At 40.4% G+C, this 22,872-nt stretch overlaps 1 protein-coding gene across 1 annotated transcript; it reads left to right on the forward strand.

The window, feature by feature from the left end:
- Positions 1 to 809: 809 nt before the first annotated feature.
- LOC146381929 (heparan sulfate glucosamine 3-O-sulfotransferase 6) lies at positions 810 to 22,872 on the forward strand. The gene is made up of 2 exons (XM_084938121.1): positions 810 to 1,734; positions 19,450 to 22,872. The coding sequence occupies exons 1-2, from the start codon at positions 1,262 to 1,264 to the stop codon at positions 20,090 to 20,092; spliced, it is 1,116 nt and encodes a 371-aa protein (XP_084794247.1). The 5' UTR covers positions 810 to 1,261; the 3' UTR covers positions 20,093 to 22,872.

Raw genomic sequence — 22,872 nt, forward strand, 5'->3', positions numbered from 1 at the left:
GGAAGAAGGGAAGAAGCGATGTGGACTTTTTATCTGTCTGTGTCACTCCTGAAAATATCATCTGCATCCTGGGGCTTTCTTGGCAAGATTCAAGAACAAATGAGTAGACGTCTTGGGGAGATGAATCCTTAATCCTAAACCTGCACCAACATGTACAACAACAGCAACAAAAAGAAATAAAAAGACGAGCTGCTATACGTGACTTTTTTATATTTCCAAGTGTGTTTGTTTTTTCTAGCATTTGTCTGTAGGAGAAAGTAAATAAAGGGACAGACTGGTGGTGGTCTCAATTATCTCATGTTTACCGGTATGGTCTCACATATACACACACACCCACGCACAAGGAGAAAAGAAACAGAGAAATTGATGACACCTGTTTGTTACAGTTAGCCAGGGGTGACAAGGTTAAATGTGTGTGTGTGTGTGTGTGTGTGTCATGGCTGGCACCACTGGTGTGTGTGGTCCGGCAGCCCAACTATAGCAGGCAGCAGGTGGCCGCTAGTTGGCCATACAAAGCTGCTCAAAGCGACCGGTTACCTGGAGCTCAGTGCGTGGTTTTCCTGTATGCGGAGAGTTCAGCAGTGGATGTGGCGACTTAAAGGGGAAATGAAGGGAAATTGCTTTCAAAAAACTAATATCCCCTCTTCATCATTTCCCAGACGTGCATTAAATACAATTAAACTAACTACCATATTTCTCTAAAATTGCTTTCAAAATAACGCGATATGAGCGTTTTCTCCTCTCTGTCACTTCGGAGAGGAGAGGGGACGCGCCGTGCCCGCGTAATTATTTTTCGCTGTATTTTCAGCGTGGCACGAGCTGAGGATTGGAAGGGGGCGTGCGCTTGATAAACAGGGCGTGGATTTGGCAGTCACACGGAAAGGATCGCTGAGGGTTTCCTACACAGCCGCTGCCAGGGAGCCGCAGGGGCGCACAGAAGACACGGAGAGCTGTGCGGCAGATTCAACCTGCTGAATCTGCGTTTTTATTTTGTGGATTTTTGCTCCAGTTGTTAAATAAACTTTGTTTTGTTTGTTTGTTTTGTTTTGATGACTGCGGGATTCAGGGACAGTCACGGGGGGTGAGAGGGATAATAAGGAACATGTGGAGCTTTTGGATGCGCGGTGGACAAGTTTTGCGCCACTTGGACATGTGGCACAAAACAGGCGCTTTTTAAGCTGCTGTCACTTTGACTTTAGTATCCAACCCCCTGATATGGCATGTTTCCTGCGTCGTGTCCCCGTGCTCAGGATTGCGACCCATGGGATGTAGTAAATGGAGAACTGCGTTCAACTTTGGACACCTGAAGGTGCACTCCAAGCTGCCTGTCTTCTTTACCATGATTATTCTTTTCATTTACCTCTTTTACTGCCTCAACGGTTACTGCGAATCCCTGCCCAGACCCGTGTATGACCAGCGAAGTAATCTCCAAACCAAAATTATCTTTAAAGATGGACAAGAAACGGAGCAGCTCGGCGCGTATAACGCGTCTCCGGTCTCGTTTGTCCGGGAACAGCTGTCGGACTTGACGAACAGTGATCCCCCGTCCAACAATATTTCTATAGCCAATAATTTTGGCAGCAAAAAATTCCCTCAGGCCATCATCATCGGGGTGAAGAAAGGTGGCACTCGGGCTCTCCTGGAGTTTTTGCGCATCCATCCAGACGTGCGAGCCGTGGGCGCTGAGCCGCACTTCTTCGATCGCTTCTACGAGAAGGGACTGGAATGGTACAGGTAAAGGCGTGTTTACTTTGTTTTCCTTTTTATTTTATTTTTTAATTTTTTTATGAAGGACTTATGAAATCTTTCATAAAAATCACGAGTTTCCTTCCAGCAGTCCTCAAACAGCAAAATGGGCAAACGGATACTGACCTTAAAAGACTCAAGAAGTCTTTCTGTTTGTGGTGACTTCAAACTTCCGGAATATAAGTTTAAAAACACTCTTTCTCTTTCTTTACGTAAATGTGAATACCCCATTTATCCTTCGTTGATAATGTTGGTTCACGGACACATTTCCCCCCCACGAATTCGCATTTTAAAAACGCAAACATGTATTTTATGAAATATTCAGCTTCATAAAAGACATTTAAATACGACAGTGGTGTATTCATAACAGGTCATGTGCGGGAATTAAAAATCGAGCCCCTCTGTACGGGCCTGTACTATCTGTGCTCCCCTCCGGATTATATTGGATTGCTCTGTCATGGAAACTTGAACCAGATATGGCTTTTATCTTCAGTAGCTGCGGTTTTAATGCAGCTTGTCAGAGCAGTTTGATGTGGCAGACGCCTGATTAGGCAGATGTTAAATCAAAAGAAGAAGAAGGGGGGAAAAGCTGAGCTCATTTTGTTCCTTTGGAATCTGTTTTGCCTTCAATCAGCCAAGAAATAAACATCAATAATTGGTTCAGTGGGAGGATTTTAAATTATATATATATATATTTGAAATAAAGGTGATATATCCCAAGGGGACTCACATACTGAAAATATGTGTTTGTGTCTCTTCCTTGTTGCACTAAATATTGAAATAGGACTGCCTGGCACACGATGTAACAATAACACAACAAATTCAACACACTCCTTCATTAGTGCAAATAAAGTCTCTTTTAGTCCAGGCTGTAGTGAAAGAGGAGAGGTGAGGAGAGCTGAGCTCTTCTAACCCCTTTCCTCACCTTTTCTCTCTTCATTAATATCTCTCAGCACCAATAAGATGCTCTGCTGATAGCTTGCAAGGATGGCAGCGTATTCAGTCCCCTGCCAATAAATTGCTGTTTATTGAGCTGACACACCGCCTGGCTAAGTGTCCATGCTGGTCCCCTGAGAGCCTTCGTCACTATCAGCCCCTGATCACACAGAGAGAGGGTGGGTTATTGTGGATGCTGGTGGTGTCGTTGATCTGATGGTGGCCCAGATTTTAAAGGACATATTTCTTTCGGTACAAGTTACTCTTTCTACTGAATCAATGAAGCAGTTTTTTTTTAATGATAGCACGCTCCAGAGAAAAACGTTAACATTTATCTTTTTTACTGTCTTTTAACAACATAGATGGAAGTTACAGATCACCTCAAATTTGCAGAAGACAGAAAAAATCAAGAGTTAGTGTGCGGAGGAGGAAAGATGAGAGCCATTACAGAGGATCGGCAGAGTAAATGACAGTTTGATGAAGAGATGTGGAAAGGGTAGAGGTGAATGTGGAGGGGTGGCAGGAAAAAAATGAAGGGTGAAAAAACAAGAGAGAGAGATGTCGTCAATACACGACAGGTAATCAGCTGTTCGCTGGAAGGGTGTATAACTGCTGAGTGACATCAGAGATCAAAGTATGCATGCACAAGTGTAGGCTGGCGTTTTTACCACTTAACAGGGGTACTGAAGGCGGAAGAGGCTGGGGATTTCCTGCTAAATGCACGGTGCATGCATGATAACAAAGAGAAAGATGAACGATGGGGGATGTTTGTATGTGGGAAATGCTTCTCGAGGCAGTTTCGGTTTAAGATCTGAAGATAGGTTTATCATCAGTGATGCTGAACTTTGGGACGATTAAAGCACAGCACAGAAGTGGACTAGTTCAATCCCATAAAACCTTTAATTAGACAATAAAAATTCCAGCGCACACCAGAGTAAGGGACACTTTTATCGGCAGAGTGCAATAAAAATCTAGAAGTGAATGAGCTGTGCTTTTATTGCAGTTTTATCTTAACAGATTTGCTCTCCATGCCAACAGGTGTGTCTTTGAATTGTCAGGTGCTGGTCCAGCAGATTCACATACACCCAAAAATTAAAAAAAAGCATGTTAAATGGTTAGGTGGCAAAAGGTGGTATCTGTAAATTTAAATACCAGCTGTGATCCTATCTTACAAATCTAGATCACGAACGGAGAACAGATAAAGAGAGAGCTGACAGAGTAATAAGTATGTCTGAGAATCACAAACACAGACAGGGGATCACTGTGAATAGAATCAGCAATAGATGGGTAATACAAAAAATGCAAAATTAACTGTTAAAGAAACAAACTGGAATTTTTAGCTCATTAACAGTGGAACACTGTTTATGTTATTTTCAGTTAATATGTATATTTACTTAGTAATAAATTATTTAATCATCTTATTTTTCCTGGAATCCAAAAGTTGGGCTTGAAATTAATTGTTTTATTCACCCGTCCTCCGTAACCTCTAAATTATAATTAAATGCAGATTTCAGTTCAGATTTTTCTATTTATTTTAAATCAATTAATTAATTGCTAAAGTGATAAAGATACACAGTAACCTTGATGAAAACCTCAAGCTTGCATTTTGATTTAAAGGTGAAGGTGAAACCTTTTGTGTTTGTTTTTTAATATCTTTTCCCTCTCAGATGTTACCAAAGCCATGAGATAAGTGAGGTGCAAAACTAGACTAATCAGGTGGATTAGTGCTGCCGTTACATCTATGCTGTGTTTGCTGACTATCTTTTAAAAAATCTTCTTTCTTTAGTGTTACTGGCTGCGGACTGTTTGCTAAGAACCTATTTTTAAATGCACATTGCTGCGTAAGAGATGTAAAAAAGAAAGAAAGAAAGAAAGAAAAGAAAATGTAAATGTCACGATTTGTAGGCCATTTGCTGGTGTCAGTGATGACAAAGCAAGACCTAACAGGATTAAATGTGGAGAGATCAGTGACCTTTACATGTTCTTTATACTTTCTGTTGATAGGAAAGTGACCTTACCCCTGTTCTTTTTAACACAGATGTGATGTAAAACATCTCTGTGTTTTTTGTCTCTCTTTTCTTTTCTCCTTTGAAGATATAATGAAATGTGTGTTTTTGCTCCGTCCTAATCCGCTGACAGCTCTTGTCAACACTGCGCGAATTGGACCGGTGTAATGACAGGTTAGGCATTAACGTGGACAGCTCAGGGACATATGAAGGGGCTGAGATGAATTAGGCTCCTAGCTGCAGTTAAACAAGGCCTTATCGAGCATTAGTCAACACCCCTCCCATCCAGCCACCGCCTCGCCACGTAGCACTCATCCTTGATGAGAACTGCAGTCATCCTACACCTGAGTGCAACAGGGGACACTTATTGTGCCCAAGGGCTATGTAGTCCTCTGGCTTACAGACAAGCACTGACTTATGTATCTACTTTTTTTATTTTATGTGAGACAGATAGATGATCAAAGGAAGTGGAAGTAGTCCGGTGACTCCAAACAAGGCTTAGATCATACATTACTTAAAACTGGAGGGAGTACATGTTATACCATAGAGTTACTCAAGTATTGGGGGGGAGGGTGGGTGAAAAAGATTGTGATTTAAACACATTGTGGAAATAATAAATAAGTAGAATCACATATAATAGATGCTACATAATGCATCAGAACTTTGTGGGATTAATGCCTCTGAATAAAGGATGATTGGTAAGTGGCTAAAAGTAATATTAGTAAAATTAATTTTAGGTTGAAAAATTATTTTTAATTTATTTACACAACATCACGCAAAGCTGGATACAGGTTAGCTAAGTAGCAAAAAGGCTAGATAACTAATGGATAAATTATTGTAACTATTATATCCAGGTAAAAAAAATAGTTAAAATGATAAAATACAAGAAAAAAAAATAATACATAACATCTGATACAAGTTTAGTGGTACTAGAAATAAGTAAATAACTGAAAAGATAAACAATATCTAAAATCTAAAAACAGATGGAATGACTAACGCGTCTAAAGGTTTTTGCTAATGGTTGAAAAAGTGAGCCTAAGTCAAACTTACAAAATAAATAGCTAAACCTTCTGCCAGTCCAGATGGTAGTAGTGCAAAAAAAGTATTGTCAAATGATTTTATTTTATATTTTAAGGATATATCTTCCCAAATGTAAAAACTATTAAAAACAATGTTATGCAGAAGTACTGAGATCACTTAGCTTCTTTAGTTTTTTCTGCAACTACACGCAACTTTATCGTAGACATAATAGCCTTCTGAAAATATTATCTACAGCATAGGTACTTTAATAATGTAACCATTTATTGACATCAGCACATTTTCCCTGTATGCTACATTATAGTCTGTATAAAAAGTACATTTACTGTAGTATCTGGAGCTTATCTTATTAGCCATTATTAGCTATTTGCTAATTTGCCAACTGGTTTTATAACAGCTGTTAAATTACATTTTAATAAGTAAAGAAACCAGTAGAGAAACACCCATCAGCCATGTTTTGAGCATTGACGTTGTATAGTTTGTCCACCAGAGGGCACTTTTCAAATTCCTTGTTGGCTATTGTGTTTAGAACGCCCTAAACAACAACTAGCTGCTCTTAGCAGAGCTGGACAGAGCATAGCAGTAGTAAATAAATATTTACATATACCAAACTTTGGGAAATCTTTTTATGTTTGTCGTTTCAAAGGAAATATTCACAGATATATCAGAATATCAAATACTTAAATTGCCAAATATCTGCAATTTATCTGTCTCAAAAATGCCAAATTTGTTGCAGTCTACTATCTTCTTTTCCCTCCTTCCTTCGATTTTCCTGCTTTTCTGCCTTTTCCATAATTCCAAATCTAATCTATTTTTGTAATAAAAAAATATGACTAATTAAGTGTAATTACAGCCTAAGTACCTAGTGATTCAAATATATCAATTTGAAACAGAACCGTAGCATATGAAGCCAACAAAATCATCTGAAATTGTGCTGGAAAGTATCAGTTAGTATTCTCTGACAGAGCTCTTCATTTCAAAGTGTCTTTGAGCTCAGAGAACCATGGCCCTGTCTTCAGCTGGTAACCAAGTAAAACACATGGACATCCTTAAAGGAAGCATTTGGCAAATTGTTTCAGAAAAAATGCTTATATGTGGAAAAGCCTTGGCTTTACCATCTACTGGAAACGATTCTGTGGCTTTGTGGTGGGGAATGAGGGTTCAGACAGCCATGGTGTGCAATGAGTGAGTGTGAGCATGTGTGTGAGCTTGGATTCATACACACTGCTTCAGCCGTATACCTGATCTCCATCCACTTTCTTCTTCTTCTTCTTCTTCTCCCCACCATTTCTTGACGCTATAAATATCTCGCAGATATAAATGTCATTTCCCCATATTGATCACCTAAAATACGTTCTTCCTATTGATTTCCTCCTCTCTGCCTTTATCACGCTGTTGCAGCAGAAATGAATTAACTTCTGAATATTCCATCTTGTTGACAAGAAGCTCGTACTCCCATCCGCGGCTGACATTTATGCCCCACAGTCTGAGTGTTGATGGAGTGGATTTATTGGCTTGTTCAGGTCACTCAAACTGTGTAATGTAAAGCCACTGGACACGCTCTCACTCCTTTTAGAGCCTCGTTCTCTTTATGCCTCCTCACAGTCACTACTTTTCTTTCTCTTTCCTTATCGACTCATTTCGTTTTCTTGTCGTAAAACCAAGGGAGCGTGTTGTATAATTCAGCTGAGGGTTAGATGCGCCACCTAGACAGTAATGTCCAGGTTGTATTTCCTGTTAGGGCACCAATCACATGGGATTCTCTGGTTGAATTTCTCAGTACTCACATTCTTGGAAGCTGCGTGTTACGGAGTGTTTCTTAGAGTAAACAAGGACTGGGAGGGAAAGAGACACTTTCAATAAAGAATTCAGAAAAATAGGAAATGCAAAGAAAGAAAGGCAGCTTTCCTTGGAAGACAGGGTTCAGTGTTTTGGACGTTTGAAGCTGTATAACTACAAGAATAAACAAGTGGGTTCAAACCATTAACATTAGTAGCATCATCCAACATGTCTGTCAGAACTGACACACATGAGATTATTTACCTATATATAGAGAGATTTTATTATCAGAACGAGTACGAAATTCAGCTGGAAAAGCTTAAGCGCTGTAATTAAATGTGACTCGATCAAACTAGACTTGTTCTGGAGGTGGTATGGATTTTTACTTGGTCAAAAAAAGGCCTGATTTAGCCCTGTCATCAGTTTTTTGACAGCTCGTCACTGTTCGACCTTTACCCCGCCAGCACGCCATTTTCATCCAGTCAAATTTAATAGAAACAGATGACTGGTGAGAGATGAACAATGAAAGGATCACTGGGGAAAGTATGAAACTTCCCACATTTCAATCACAGTTACAGAAAGAGAAAGTTTGTGTTGTTCATCGCTCAGACTGGTTTTTAATTCTTCTGTTTGGGGTTTTAATTCCAAACTGCTGTGCTGAGTATGGGCATTTTTAGTAAGACTCAAAGAAGAGGGGGCGTCGCTCTTGTTCTTCAGTCGCAGACTCGTTGAAATCAGCCTCTCCTCGTTAAACAGACAGAGCAGACGAGGCAGCAGGAGACCTGCGAGATCAGGATGACTGATGAGCTGCCACAGACGACAAAATAATAATCCTATTTCTACCTCCTTCACCTTCTTTTCATCACATCATTTGCCTTCATTTCCACCAAACCTCTTGCTTTATTTTTTCCCCCCTTTACACTGTTATTAGTCTTTTTATATTAAATGAGCGTACATGAGGAAAGATGGGGGGGGGGGGGTAAAAATAGTGCAAGATCTGCAGACGTAGCTTACTCATAAATGAAAAAGAGGAAATGAAAGAGGTGTGGGGAGAGAAACAAAACTAACGAGTCAATAACTATATAATAATGGTAACACCCTTCATATTGTGCATATGAACACACACACACACACACACACACATATATATATATACTTAGAAATTAGATGTAGGCTTTTACTTTTAAAAGGTTTTTACGTTACATTTTTTTAAAAAATATGCATGTTACAGTAACAATACAGCACACATTTTTATTTATTTCACTTAAATAAGCACCTATTATACTTATATGCTCCACTCACTCATAGGCCAGCAGCTACCCACTGCACTCATGGTGTCACAGCTTTGCTAATCTAACGTGAACGTTGATGACCTCTGCACGAACAAAAGGAGGGTAAACATACAAGACAAACAGCTTATTATTGCTTATTTGAGACCTTTATTTGATCATGTCAACCACACCTCTGGCCATTATCAGAAACCCCTGTGTTGTCTACTTTTTTTTAACAACCCCAGTTTACATTGGTGGACATTACTTTAAATATACCAGAGTTAGTCATAGGCTCATTTTGATCTGTAGCTCTTGGCCATATTTACTCATATTTGAGGAACTATGGTAAGAAAATTTGAAGCTGTGTACAGTTCTGGGATACAAGTACCGTTTTATATCCCTTTAAAATGAATATTTTTTAACTCCAGTACATCGCCCATGTTAATGATGCAACATTGATATTCTTTTTTTTTTTTCAATTTAACATTATGTTAAAAAATTCGGTACTTTTTCTAACCACAAACTGGTGAATTATGTCTACAACTTAATTTAATGTTTATATATTCATATTTGTTATCATATTTTTAATTTTATATATTTTCAATTATATATTTTTTGTATTTATTTTAATTTATTTTCATTATTTTAATATTTTTTTTAATTATTTTTTATTTTATACATTTACGTTTAACAACCCTAATGTATAGTAATAGTTAGTAAAACAGTTTGAATTCTAAAATGTTCAAAATGTTTGTTCTAAAAAACAACAGAAAAATATTTAAAATGTCTTTATATTCTTTTATATATTTGCCATCTTCTGGGGATTTTTAGTCAGCTCCACAATCTATAAAAGCTCAGGCATTTAAATCTCCTTTTAATTCTGCTTCCTCTACGATGTTTCCTGCTTTTCATTCATAGTTAATATTAATCCACAAATCCACACCAAATTTGCCACAAATGCTCTCTCTGGAGATGCAGGTAATTATTGACGGTGTGTGTATTTGTGTGTGGCTGCTGACCTCTCATTGGTGTCCATCTCTGTTTAATGTCTGACTGCCTGACGGGCTTGGGGGGTGGGTGGGTCATGAGAACCTGCAGCAACAGAAAAACACACTTTTCTTTGTCTGCTACAAAACCTTCCTAGAAAACTTCCCTACACTGGAACTAACCAACTTAGAATAACTGGTTGATTGTTAGTGATGCCTGTGTGGGTTTTGAGAGGAAATTAGGTTAATTATGCCTGAAACTCTGGCAGAGAGAGCTAGAGCTGAATTTGAGGACAAGCAAAACATCAAACAAGACACGGTGATGGGTGGAAATCTGGAAACCAACACCAGCTCCTGCTTCATGTACATCCAAAAGCCTTCTGTGTCCTGAATGTTTGATGTCTGGACAAATGTAGCCAAAGCTTGCAAAGAGCCTGATAGATGCTACTAATGGCAGACTGTTGCAAGGATGGTTTCCAGTTGTAAAAGCCCAGTCTCTGCCAGCAGTGATTTCCGTTTTTCAGCTTAAGACAGTGCTAACAATGAGCTGAGAAACCACAGGGATGAAGGCTGCAACTGCTCGGAAGTGGGTTTCCACGATCGTACAGTATCGAGTGTTCTTATTGGTCGGGACCTGGGGAGTTGCCAGGCAAGCAAAAGTCCATATTGAGTCAATTATAGCGTTGCTGAGGTGTGTTTGTCCCACATGTGTATGTACTCATTTAGAGGAGCTGTTTAATTAGTGGAAGCGTGTGTTCCCTGGTGCTAGTGCACAGTCAAAGGGAAGGGTAAACATTACAGCATGTACCTCTTTGCACATGTTTAATATTTAACTGGACTAACTGGGCCGAGGGCAAACTAACAGCAAGTCAAAAGGCAATAAACAGCAATTTATCTGTTTGCTATAATGGGTCATATTTGTGGTATAAAATTATAATTACTGTTATTATAGATTTGTCAAGCTGTAAAAATGATATACATTTTGCCGTATGGTTTTAATATATTTATATCAAATGTTTTCATTATTTTTATAGTGAACATAGTGACTAGAAATGCTCATATTCATTATTATGTCCAAAACAGGCTCATACATGAACTGTAGACGTGCACTGTTTGATTGAATTATTGTCATTCAGTCAATAGGCCAAACAGTGCACATCAGTCAAGAGCAAATAATAATATAAATATATATACATAGTATAGATAACATAGTAATAACATAATTATAACTGCTTTTTTTGGTTGTTGTTTTATTTTGTAATTTGTGGTCTTTTTTGTACATTAGTGATTTCTACTTCCTGTCTTTGACTTCCCTCTATTGTGATTTTTCTGTCCCACCTTCAGTTGCGTTAGTATCACCTGTGTTTAATGTACCACACCTGTTCCCGCCTCCCACTTGCTCGCTCATCTGGTTCTCATTACACTCAAATTTTCCAGCAGTTTCTTTTTTTCCCCTCTTGTAGCATTCTTCTTTTGTTTTTTTCTCATGTTTCTACACAATTTGGTTCGCTCTCTTGAGTTGTGTGTTTGTGTCCTCTTCCTCTGGATATTCTTTGATAAAGTAGCAAACATTCACATATGAGTAAGTGGTGTTAGGGCAGTTCATTGAGTATTTGCTTAATCCAAAGAAACTTCTCTCATGCTCACATGCATTCCCAAGTGCTGACATCTTACTGCCAGCCTAATTATACAACCGCAGCGTCCTGTGATGTCGGTGAGATCGTGACATTGTGACATCACCGGGGTTACATTCGAGAAGGGAGGAAGTGGAAGAGTCCCTCGCTTTCTCCACCCACTCTATCTGGCCGTATTCATCCTGCATTCGGGAGATGGGGAAAGGCAGGGCGGGGCCCCTTAAATGCCCCCTGGCTAGCTGCTCGGAGATAAAGCCCCACAATCTACTGCTGTGGGCCCCGGCAGGAGCACAACAGTAGATTTTCCCATTTGATAAGTCAAGCAGGGTGGGAGCAATCAGGGGAAGTGACATGCACGTGCAAACACACACACAGTTATTTAAACTCACTTGTATGGCCACAAAAAAGTAGACTCACACGCCCAGACACTCATGAGGGTTTCCGTACTTTAGTGCTTTCTGTCATTACGGGCTGTTCTGTTATCAGTAAGATCTTATCACCACATCCTTTCTTCCTGATCTTCATTCTGTCTTCTTTAAGAGATTTACGAGTGTAGTATTTTCCAAAATGTTAAGCTACTCCCCAAAAAATATAATGTGTTATAAAAAGGCAGAAGTTCAATATAAAACACATTCATTCAGTGCAGTCGGTTTCCACCGAATGCTACAGCTTAGTGGTTTTATTGAAATTCACACATATGTTTGACAACAAAACCCTGCTGAGCTTCCTCTTTCATTATCTGCTCTGATCTTTTTTCAAGGGAAACTCTGACTGCTCCTCGCTCGCTCGCTCACTCACCGCTCTCGGGCCTTGAGATGTGTCTATTAACTGTTACGCCTCTATTTTTCCCCTCAGCTAGACGCATTCTTCAGCTCTTTCCTACCGACCTACCCCAGTGATGCAAACCTCCTCAGTAAAAATACTCATCGCCACCCTGGTGCGTCAGCCAGACAGCAACCTTCAGAGCATGTAATAGTCTGCCACACACACACGCAAAAACACACACGTACACAACTGAAGGGAGCGTAACATGATCTGTGACGGATTTATGTCACACAGATATTGTGTAAGACTCTTGTGCCAACCTATAACATAGCACAGATGTCCAAGAAGCATTAAAAACACTGAATACGCGTCCAGTAAGCAGGCGTAAATTCTTATAGGTCCTAACAGAGACAGTAACTTCAGCTAGTTTTGCATTGTAAGTGCTTTTTGACCACTTCTTACCAATACTTCATACTAAAGTTATTTTAACTTAGAAGCTCATTGTCTGATTACGGTCAGCCCGTCAATTAATTTTTAATGCTAGGAATTCTTACATACTGCTGGGAAGTATTAACAAAATGTAATATAAAATTAAATATCACTGCCTGGAATATTTTAAAGGTCTTACATTTTTAATGAACGCTGCGTAAACCCTGTAGGGTGTCGTTCTTTGAATTAAAAAAAGCCTCTTGAATTGCATTTAGACACACAAGAATCCCACATTCAGTTTCCTTTTGTTATTATTATTATTGATCAAATCTATTTTTGGCAGCCAAAGAAGTAAAGGAGAAGATGTGCAAGAATTCTTGTATTTATACAAGGCATTGGGTACATTTAAATAAAGATAACCAGCCAAAAACATCATCCAACTAAGGCAATGGCCCAACTCCAACAGACACAAAGTGAAGCACTACTTTAGCTCCCCTTTTATTGAGTTTCTTACAGTCCCTGCTGACTTCTAATCAGCCCACAGAAACTTCTCAGTCCTGTATTTGCCGACAGTAATGACAACCCTCTCCCTCCACGCAGCAGCTTTTACAGATCTTTGAACACACGCAGGCTAACTGTATCCGTCTTCAGACGTCCCTCTGTAGTGGTTTGAGGATGTCAGTGTGTTTTAAAATCCCTTCACACATGTCAAATGCATTCATAACATTCTCACTTTGAAGGATACAGTAGAGGCCGAGGGGAAGCTTTGAAGTTGTTAAAAAAAAGGGGGATCAGGAGTGGAAGAAAGGAGGTGAGGCGAGAAAAAATGTCGGAGATAGAGGAAGGAAACGCAACACATACGAGAGAGTCTGCTCGTGATGACATGTTGCATTACATGATCTCCGTGATCCCCAGTGGTCTCGCTCCGTGAAACGCAACCATCTGCCCCTGACCTTCGGGGTGGAAGAGTCCATTTCCGTGCAGCGCAGGCTGGTGGGGATTAAGAGGGTCCGGGGATCTGGCCTCAGGCCCGGCAGAGCCTGTATGGATCACAGCTTTCAGAGCTCCGAACCCTGGGACCAGAGGAAAACTTCCTAAACCAGAAACACTTCCCTCATCTCCGCCATGCGCACACACATCCAACACGCGCACACAAACTAAGAACTTCATTGCTCCCAGATGTGGGTCCATCCTGTGGAGGGCATGTTCAGATGGTTACAGTGTGCACATGTGTGCGCTGTGTTTATATATGTGTGTGTGCAAGGAGAAGGCAGACAGAGCAAGATGGGTTGTGCACAAACAGAAATGGAAATGGCCGGGGAATGTGCTTACCACTGGAAAAGTGATAAGAGGCATTCACAGTACCTTACCTTACCAAACCGCTTTTTTAAAAACAAATATGGCGTTCAGGTTGCAAAAAGTGGTAGGAATGTGCATAATCTTTGCTGGGTATTAGAAAGAAAATAGATATATCAATTTAATCTACTATATTTTCCTTTTGCTTTTATAAAAGAAGATCAAACTCTGTAGTGTTAGCTACGAGAAGTCCCGCCTTATATTCCGTAATGATCAAACTGTAGAAAAACTTTATCCCCCACTCATCAAAATCCAAAATTATTAATTTTGTTCTGATTAATCGGGGTGGCTGAAAAATACATTTTCAGATAATCTGTTTGTCAAGTAGCCCCTGCTTTTCTCTTGCCTTTGAGGGCAGCACAAACTACTAAACTGATGTGTGCTCATTTTCTGTTGATAAATAAAAGCCCACAAGTTTGCAGCCATTTAAACAGTCTCTAATAAACCTCAGCCCACCCACACAGACCACAAGCTAAATGTGTGTGTGTGTGTGTGTGTGTGTGTGTGTGTGTGTGTGTGTGTGTGTGTGTGTGTGTGTGTGTGCGAAAGAGAGAGTGTGTGTGCCTGGATGCATTTGTATGCACAGATAAACGCACATCAGCATACTTTCGGATCAAACCGCATTCCTGCTCCAGATGCTGATGGGAGAGGTGTGATGAAAACAAACATCAGGTTGCTAGGTCGCCCTAAACTCTCTCTGGCACCATTTCACACACACACACCAGTTGTGATCAGATAAAAAGAACAAACATTTTGATTTTCTTCTCATCTTCATGAGATAATGGGAGATTAGATGAGATGCCCCTGTTTTGTGCTTTCTCGCTGCTGCTTTTCTTCTCTCCATCTGTGGCTCTCGCCTTTTGTTTTTTTAGACTCACAATCGCTGATCTTCTTCTTCTTCTTCTTCTTCTTCTTCTTCTATCTCCTCTCAGCTGTAATCCACCCTTACCGGCAGCCCCTTTCCTCCCCCCACCCTGTGTTCCATCACTGTGTGGCCTAAAAATGTAAACACGACGTCAATAAAAGCCCCTCTGTGCCTCAAACAGGTTACTGTGGCTTTCATTAGCCCGACTGAAATGAAACATCCATTTAGTGCTGCAGCACACTCACGAAATAGTTCAAACATGCTGGAAACTCAGAAAAATACAATTACAAAAAGAGGGGGAGGGGGTATCGATGGTGTTAATATCAGTTTTTCCAGTGTCAGGCTGATTCCTGTGACAGTAATATTAATGGGCCAGAAAATATGATCATTAAAGGATGCGACTATTCCTTTTTCTCAGCTGGAAATACTCACTGAATTGATCGCACGTGTTTTTCCGATGGGATTTCGGGAATCATATTGGAAAAAGTGGGTGACACAGGTAGGCAAGGATGGATAAGGAGAAGTAAATTTACCAAAACAGCATCTTCTTCTTCCACTTCTTTCGACTGCTCCCTTTATGGGTCATCTGCGTCCATCTCACTCTATCCCTAACATCCTCTCCTCTTTCACTACAGAGTTCTTCTTCTTTTCCTCCTGCTCTTCAGCTCCATATTCAGCATCCTTTGCCCAGTATATCCACCATCCCTCCTCTTCCAGTCATTTCCTCAGAAGTAATTATTTCTAATCTGTCCCATCCTGGTCTTCTTCAACTTCTGTCTTTCTCTCAGTGCTCCTTTCTCCAAACTATCTCACTACCATGTTGTAAACCTTCCCTGTCGCTCCTGCTGCTATCCTTCTGTCACAAATCACCTACTTTTTGCTCTGTCCATTGCTTTGTGTGGTTGAGTCCAAGTGTTTAAAATTATCCTCCTTCATTACTTGTACTCGTTGGATCGTCACTGTTACACCTGTCTCTCTCTCATTCACATACATGCATTCTACAAAAACACTCTGAGCTTCTCAATACTTCCCCATCAACACTCTCAAAGCAAACATCACATCTGTAGTGCTCTCTCAGCATCTTCTTAACCTAGCTTCAACAACTTTTCCCCATACTGTATGTGAGAGTGCAGTTTCCTCTGAAAGGCAGAGCTCTTAAACTTTCCTGGGATACAAACGAGGTCTTCAGCTTCTTTTTTTCTGGGACTCAGATCCATAAAAACTATATTGCCACTTATATCATGTGGTCACCAGAAATAAACTCGCGACCGACATGCTTAGAAACGTCTGAGCTATAGGTTGTAGCTTACACTACGCCCTAATGGAGAGAGGACTCATGGGAACAGCATCGTTTTTTTTTCCTTTAGGTATTTGTTGTACATTTCACAATTTTGTTTTGCCTCAGCCCCCATAATCCAAGTCAGACATTTCTTATGAATGCCATAAGTTGTATATTTGGTGTTACTCTCAGAGTTTCATGCCAGGGGACATGCCGGAGTTGGCGCCGAGTGTGTGTGTTGGATCAGAGAAAGAGGGAGAGAGAGAGAAATGGAGTCTCCATCACCACACACCAGAGCCCCAGTAAGCCCCTCACTTGCAGACCAACCACGAAGACTCCGACCCAACCGCCACCACATGCCTGCTGAGGAGGGAAGGGGGAAGCATGGAAATTAGCTGAGGGATCTTTCACAGTTGCAACACTGGCATTCTTCTCCACTTGGATTTCTATAACACAAACTGCTGCCTGCGATTTGAATCTCCTTTGCAAACCAGTGCGTTTTGTTGTTTTTTTAGGAGAGGGAAAATTGGCAGAATATTTTTCACAACGGAGGTTATTAGATTCCATTTTGGTGTTACGGTAGCATTTGAATGAAGTAAACGATACGAGACAAATAGGTTTTCCTTTCCCTCCCATTTCCCCCCGATTTATATACAATCTGTTCTGGCAGGTTATGGAGACTCTCAGTCAAACACAGGCTTCGGTCAGGGTTTGTTGAACTTTTTGAGGTATGTCCTCTCAGTCTGAGTCATCTAAGTAGGGGTAAAGATCAAGAGGAAGAGGGCAGCCCTTTTTTTTTTTAAAGCCAAAGTGTGCCTAGAATACCTCAAGTAGTGATAATAACAAGCAGGGAGCCAAAAGCAATAACAGGATTGGACCAGAAGACATGGTGAGCCCTATTATAGGATACCTTTGGGCTGTATGCAGTCCGCAAGTATAACTGCTGCAGTAGTATAATTGAAATGTAGAAATGCAGTTACACCACCACAGCCCAAATAGTCCATAAATTAAATAACGATCCCAGTTTATCGTTTGGATCTTATTTTTGTTAGTTATTACTTTGCTTGAGTTTGTTAGCATGGATTGATCAATAAAATAAAAGGAATCTGTCCAAATCCAGCTCCCAGTAATTTGTGAAAGACTTGCATAACATCAGTCTGTTAGTGGTGCAAAGGTAATGAACCAAAAAGCCATTTGCACCAACACAAATTATTTTATTTTAGGCCACAAGGTGGTCATATCATGTCAGTTTTAACCCTGTAAATCCTGAAACATTAAATTTATGCCATAAATTTTACATTTTAACAAAATGGAGTGTTTATTGAACATTCTAAAAAAAACTTAAAACAAAAATTAATCAAATATTAATTTCCATATATTAGTTTTAATTTGTATCATATTTGCAACATCTTGTGCAATTGATTTAGATTTTTTTAAAGTCAGAAATTCATGCATCAAATATGAGATACTTGGTGATGGAGGGTTAAAATGTTACTTTAAGCTTCCTGCAAAGACAAATATTAGACATTAAAGTTAGAGGATATAGTAAAGGCTATTCCACCAATGCCCCAAGCCTCATCAGTTGACTGGCCTGGGGTTAAGGTTACTTTTTCATTCGTACCTCGTTCTACACAATCTACATTTGCAAAGTCGACTTTCTTTGACTGCGTTCAGGCGTGGTTGAGTTTTCTGTGCCACTGCCTGCTTGAAGAGGTGGGCTCTGGCATGGTTCAGCTGTATTGGCATACACATGTTGTGTGATTGCTGACTGGGCCTAAATTACAACTAAAAATCAGCGTGACACTGCATGAGGACAGTGTGTTGCCGTGCCTAGACGCTGCCGAAATAAGTCACAAAGTAAGTCTAATCATAAGTTTTTGTTCTGCTGAAGCATCCTTCTTTAAAATAAACTGTCACGTCATAAAGATGTGGCAGCAATGGCGAGCAGGAGGTCAGTCCATTCGGGCAGGGATAATGGAAATAGAGAGCAAAGAGGAGTGGACTGAAATATGGGGAGCAAAAGAGACAAACTGAAGCATGACTTTCATTTTGTTGCCTCTTGACAGTAACTTCTTCATCACATTGCATTTCATTCCAAATCAGAGAAAAACAAACGCATCCCATTTCTACCCTCGGGTTAAATTGTGAGCCGACGTTTTAAATTTCACAGCGGTGCAAATTACTTTCAAACAATATTTCATATTATATATCTTTGACTATAAAGCCTAAATATGCATGAAACCAACAGCAGAGTCATATTGGAGCTTTTGTAGATTATCTAAACCCTTAAAGTGTGTGTTTGTCCAAATAACTTGACTATCTGACCATGTTCTTTCTAAGAGTCTTCCCACATTCCCGGATGTCAGCAATAGACCATTTTCTGGAAAAAACATTTAGCCATTGCAGAAAAGGCACACATGTAAATAATAAAAAATTAATGACAGTTGAATTCCATTTAGCAGCTTCAGTTTTGGGGCCCTGGTAGCGGCGCGATACTCTTTCTGCTGTCCTGTCTCGGCTTGCTGAGAAAAGCCATGACAGAGCGCCGTCAGTAATTAGTAACACCTGTGGTTTCCTAATGTGACAGGTCAAAGTGTCTGCTGTTGAAAAATGCCCGCTTGGCGAGTGAATGCAGTGTTTTTAATTAGCAGAGATGGCCAAACTGCAAAAATAACATTTTACTCAAGTAGTAATCTAAACTAAATTTCTGGAGGAACTGCCTCGTGATTGCTGGAAGCTTTTGTAGTTAGCATGCAGCTGTTTTAGTCGACAGCCGACAGCTGGAAGTGTGTTTGCAATTCAAAGCAAGCAGTACGAGATAATGAAAGTTAGCTAGGTAACAGTTAGCTGCTATACTTTTGATTTTCAGGTGTCAGTGAGAGCAGTGCTGTAAGAAATGCTAGTGGCATTACAGCAGTGTGGCTATTACTTCGGGCCAGCCGGACATTCTCCCATCATCGAGGAACACAGGAGCAAGAGCAGCGGTTATGAGCTTGTTTAGAAGGAGGCCGCGGATGAGATGAGGAAATTACTTTTCTGAGGTTAGCATAGCCTCGCGGTTTTCCTACAGCAGCCGTTCACTAGCTCCCTCCCAGACTAAACTCACATGGTCACTCCATCAGTGCCAGCAGCTAATGCCATGTTTATCTCTCTCTAATCACCGATTTATCCCTCTAATTACATACCGAAATCAAAAAGCCTTGAAGGCAAGTGAGGCATCGTCAAAGGAATGTGCTGGAAATATTAAGGGAATGTATCATTTCTCTAATATGTACTCTTAATATGTGAGCTCTCAGTAGTGGGGTTTTTTGGGGGGGCTTTTCGACTGTGTTAAATGGCTTTCTCTCTCTTTCATCCAGGAACCTGATGCCTCGTACTCTGGAAGGCCAGATAACCATGGAGAAAACCCCGAGCTACTTCATCACCAAAGAAGCTCCCCGGCGCGTCTTCTCCATGAGCCGCCACACCAGGCTTATCGTGGTGGTTCGGGACCCTGTGACGCGCGCTGTTTCCGATTACACGCAGACTCTGTCCAAATCTCCCGGGCTTCCATCCTTTCAGAACCTGGCTTTTCGTAACGCCACCACAGGCCTCATCGACACGTCTTGGAGCGCCGTACGCATCGGCATCTACGCCAAGCACCTAGAGAACTGGCTGCGCTACTTTCCAATGTCGCGCTTCCTGTTTGTCAGCGGCGAACGCCTTGTAACAGACCCGGCGGGTGAAATGGGTCGGGTCCAGGACTTCCTAGGGCTCAAGCGCGTGGTCACAGATAAGCACTTCTACTTCAACCAGACCAAAGGTTTCCCCTGCCTAAAGAAGCCTGAGGGGAGCAGCAGGCCTCGCTGCCTGGGGAAGTCAAAGGGGAGGCCCCATCCACAGATACCCTCTGAAGTCCTGCTCAGGCTCAGAGACTTCTACAGACCTTTTAATCTTAAATTTTACCAAATGACTGGCCACGACTTTGGCTGGGACCAAATGGCAACTCACCAAAGCTCTTAAAAACTGCCAGTTTTATTCACCAACAGTTAAACACAGGCAGGGATACTGTGTGTTCTTTGTCGCCAAAGGTTCTACTCTGTATAACTTGCCTTTTGTTTTTCATTTATTAAGGTATGATACCTGAATGCCAATGCACAAAGGAGCCTTCACCTGGCTTTATAACAACCATGCTAACAAAGTTTAGAAAAACTTCAATCCTTTGAAGCACTTGAGCAAGCATTTTCGACAAAGTCTTGTGCAAATGGCTTGTTTTGTGCTCATACAGACAAGCAGAAGGCAAACTAAAGCATAATGCCTATTTACTTAAATCAGGATTTCAAGCACTTGACACCCCAAGTTAAGCTGCCATTGCTATCCAAAACGCTGACAATGGGAGACGTTCACAAAGTTAAACCAAAAAGAAAAAGAGATTCGATGGGTGAACAAAGCCATGAGAAACCAAACGACAGTAACTGATACGCAATGGTGCAATCACAATAAATGCAAATGGGTTGAGACACAAGTTGATCATTCAGAAATAGTTACACTAAATCAACATAAATAACAGTTCAACTCTGGTTATATACACTTACAAAAAGTCTAAAGTTTGTTTTATGGACTATCATTTCATTTTTTAAAATACAAGATGTAGCAAAGATGATATATAGCTGGTTCTGATGAAAAAAGGTTAGAGAGGGAAACCAGCCATGGTCAACTACATGCTGTAAATTTGCAGTTATTTATGACATTAATGCAATGAGTGCATTGTTAAAGACTGGAGAGGAACATTTACAGCCAGTAAACCGGTGACTGTTTTTCCAGTTTGTTTGATTAACACTTACCTGTCACATGGTACAGTACTTACATGTAACTGTGTATTTCTAAAAGTCTAATTTATAAGGTGGCACAGTGTTGTTGAGATGTTTTCTCTGAAACTTTTGTATTTGAAATTCTGCTGGAAATTCTGACTAAATATTTTGTTCTGAAGCATTTGGGTCATTTTTTGCTATTTATTTCTGAGAAGTGTTCGGATCAAACTCTTTGTATTTATTCCAGACAGGCCGAGTTTGCTGCTGCCAAGACTACAACATACATCTGCGGGGCAGATGATTTGCTGGTTCCTGGAAAAGATGTACGAGACTCGTGATGACTAGAAAATAACACGTAATTAATCGGTGTTGTGTTATTGCAAGAGATGATGTAGGAATGACCCCATTCCTTTACATGATATGAAATTGTAAAGACTATTTGTTTAATATTTCATCCTGAAAGAATAAGCAGCTTTAAAATGAGATTGCCACTTTGGCAGTCATGATCTCACACCACAGCTAGCCTCTGTTCCACATCCATCACAGCTACTGTAAAGTACTATGCAAAAAGTCTTGAGCTGCACCACGGAAATAGGTGCAGCTGTTTATTGAAATATATGAATACATAAATGGGAATATAGTATCCAGGCAGACATCTATCCATTTTGTTGTGCCTATTCAAACACAAATAGATTATACAAGGCAAAAACAGTATGATCATCTTTATTCTTCAACACAGTTTGATCTCTCTTAGGCAATATTTTTTTGTCGTTTCTTAAAGTAGTCTTTAGGAATCGTTCTCCGGGCTTCTTGAAGGACATTTAAAGCTTTTCTTTGGATGTCGGCGGCCTTTTGTTTTGTTCTCCATCTAGATGATCCCACATTGCTGAAGTTCAAGCTCTGGTGAGGCCAATCTACGATAGTGTTTTTCTTTCCAGGTATGCTTTTACTGCACTGGCAGTTTTTTTGAGATCATTATCGTCATTATCATTACTTAAAAATAAAGCTGTTAGGGTTAGTTAGGGTTGCTCCTGTCCTTTGAATAAAGACTACAGAGTTAAAAGCTAATGTCATGTCTAATTAGTGAGGTTTAAATGTGCTGGTAGGCTAAATTTGTTACATTTAGAAAAAGCCTACTAATCAAGCCAGTTTTCAGTCTAAACTGTGCTTATCTTTAACAGATATATGCGTGCAACTATGCAAAAGCTTCTCAAATCACATTTGAAAAAGGTTTGGTTTTATGGAAATAAGCAATCGTTTTGGAGATCAGAAAAGAGATCACATACGATGAAACGTAATCACAGAGTCATCACCGTCGCCTTCTTTCGACTGCTCCCTTCAAGGGTCGCCACAGCAAATCATCTGCCTCCATCAAACCCTATCTCTACCATCCTACTCTGTGACATCAACCCTCTGCATCACTGTAGTCCTCCTCTTCTTTTCCTCCTACCCGGCAGCTCCATATTCAACATCCTTTGTCCAGTATAGCCAGTTTTCCTCCTCTGCACATGTTCAAACCATCTTACTGCTCAGCCTGAATTATCTCTCCTAGATAAATTAATTTCTAATCCTGTCCATTCTGATCATTTCCAATTCAAATCTTATTAACTTTTCAGCTCGGCCACCTTCAGCTCAGCCAATCCCACTGTACTTCATAGCAGGTCTCACCACCACCTTGTAAACCTTCTTTTTCAATCTTTCGGCTCTCCTTCTCTCACAAATCATCAACAACCAGCCATCACCTGATGACTAAGCTCTGTATAAGCTTTTGGGGAATTTATCCTTGTTCAAAAGGAATAAATGGCACATGGAACAGGAAGTCTGGAACTGAATATCTGTTATCTACTATCAGGACATCCTGGCCACAAAAGACCCGAAAAATTGACTGTATCCCCCAGAGTGTTAGTCAGTCAGTTCCTGGAGTTTAAACTATGTTACCCATCTGCTGACTTTAGCGTCATATTTAGTGAACAGATGTGAGAGAGGTATCAA

Source organism: Perissodus microlepis, chromosome 8 (assembly GCF_051167445.1).
Source record: "Perissodus microlepis isolate ML-2025 ecotype Zambia chromosome 8, ASM5116744v1, whole genome shotgun sequence".
Classification (NCBI taxonomy): domain Eukaryota; kingdom Metazoa; phylum Chordata; class Actinopteri; order Cichliformes; family Cichlidae; genus Perissodus; species Perissodus microlepis.

Bases quoted from the DNA above. Each gene is read 5' to 3' on its own strand.
- LOC146381929 (XM_084938121.1), top strand. From the start codon at position 1,262: ATGGGATGTAGTAAATGGAGAACTGCGTTCAACTTTGGACACCTGAAG. The intron at 1,735-19,449 runs GTAAAGGCGTGT...TCTTTCATCCAG, and splicing joins AAGGGACTGGAATGGTACAG to GAACCTGATGCCTCGTACTC.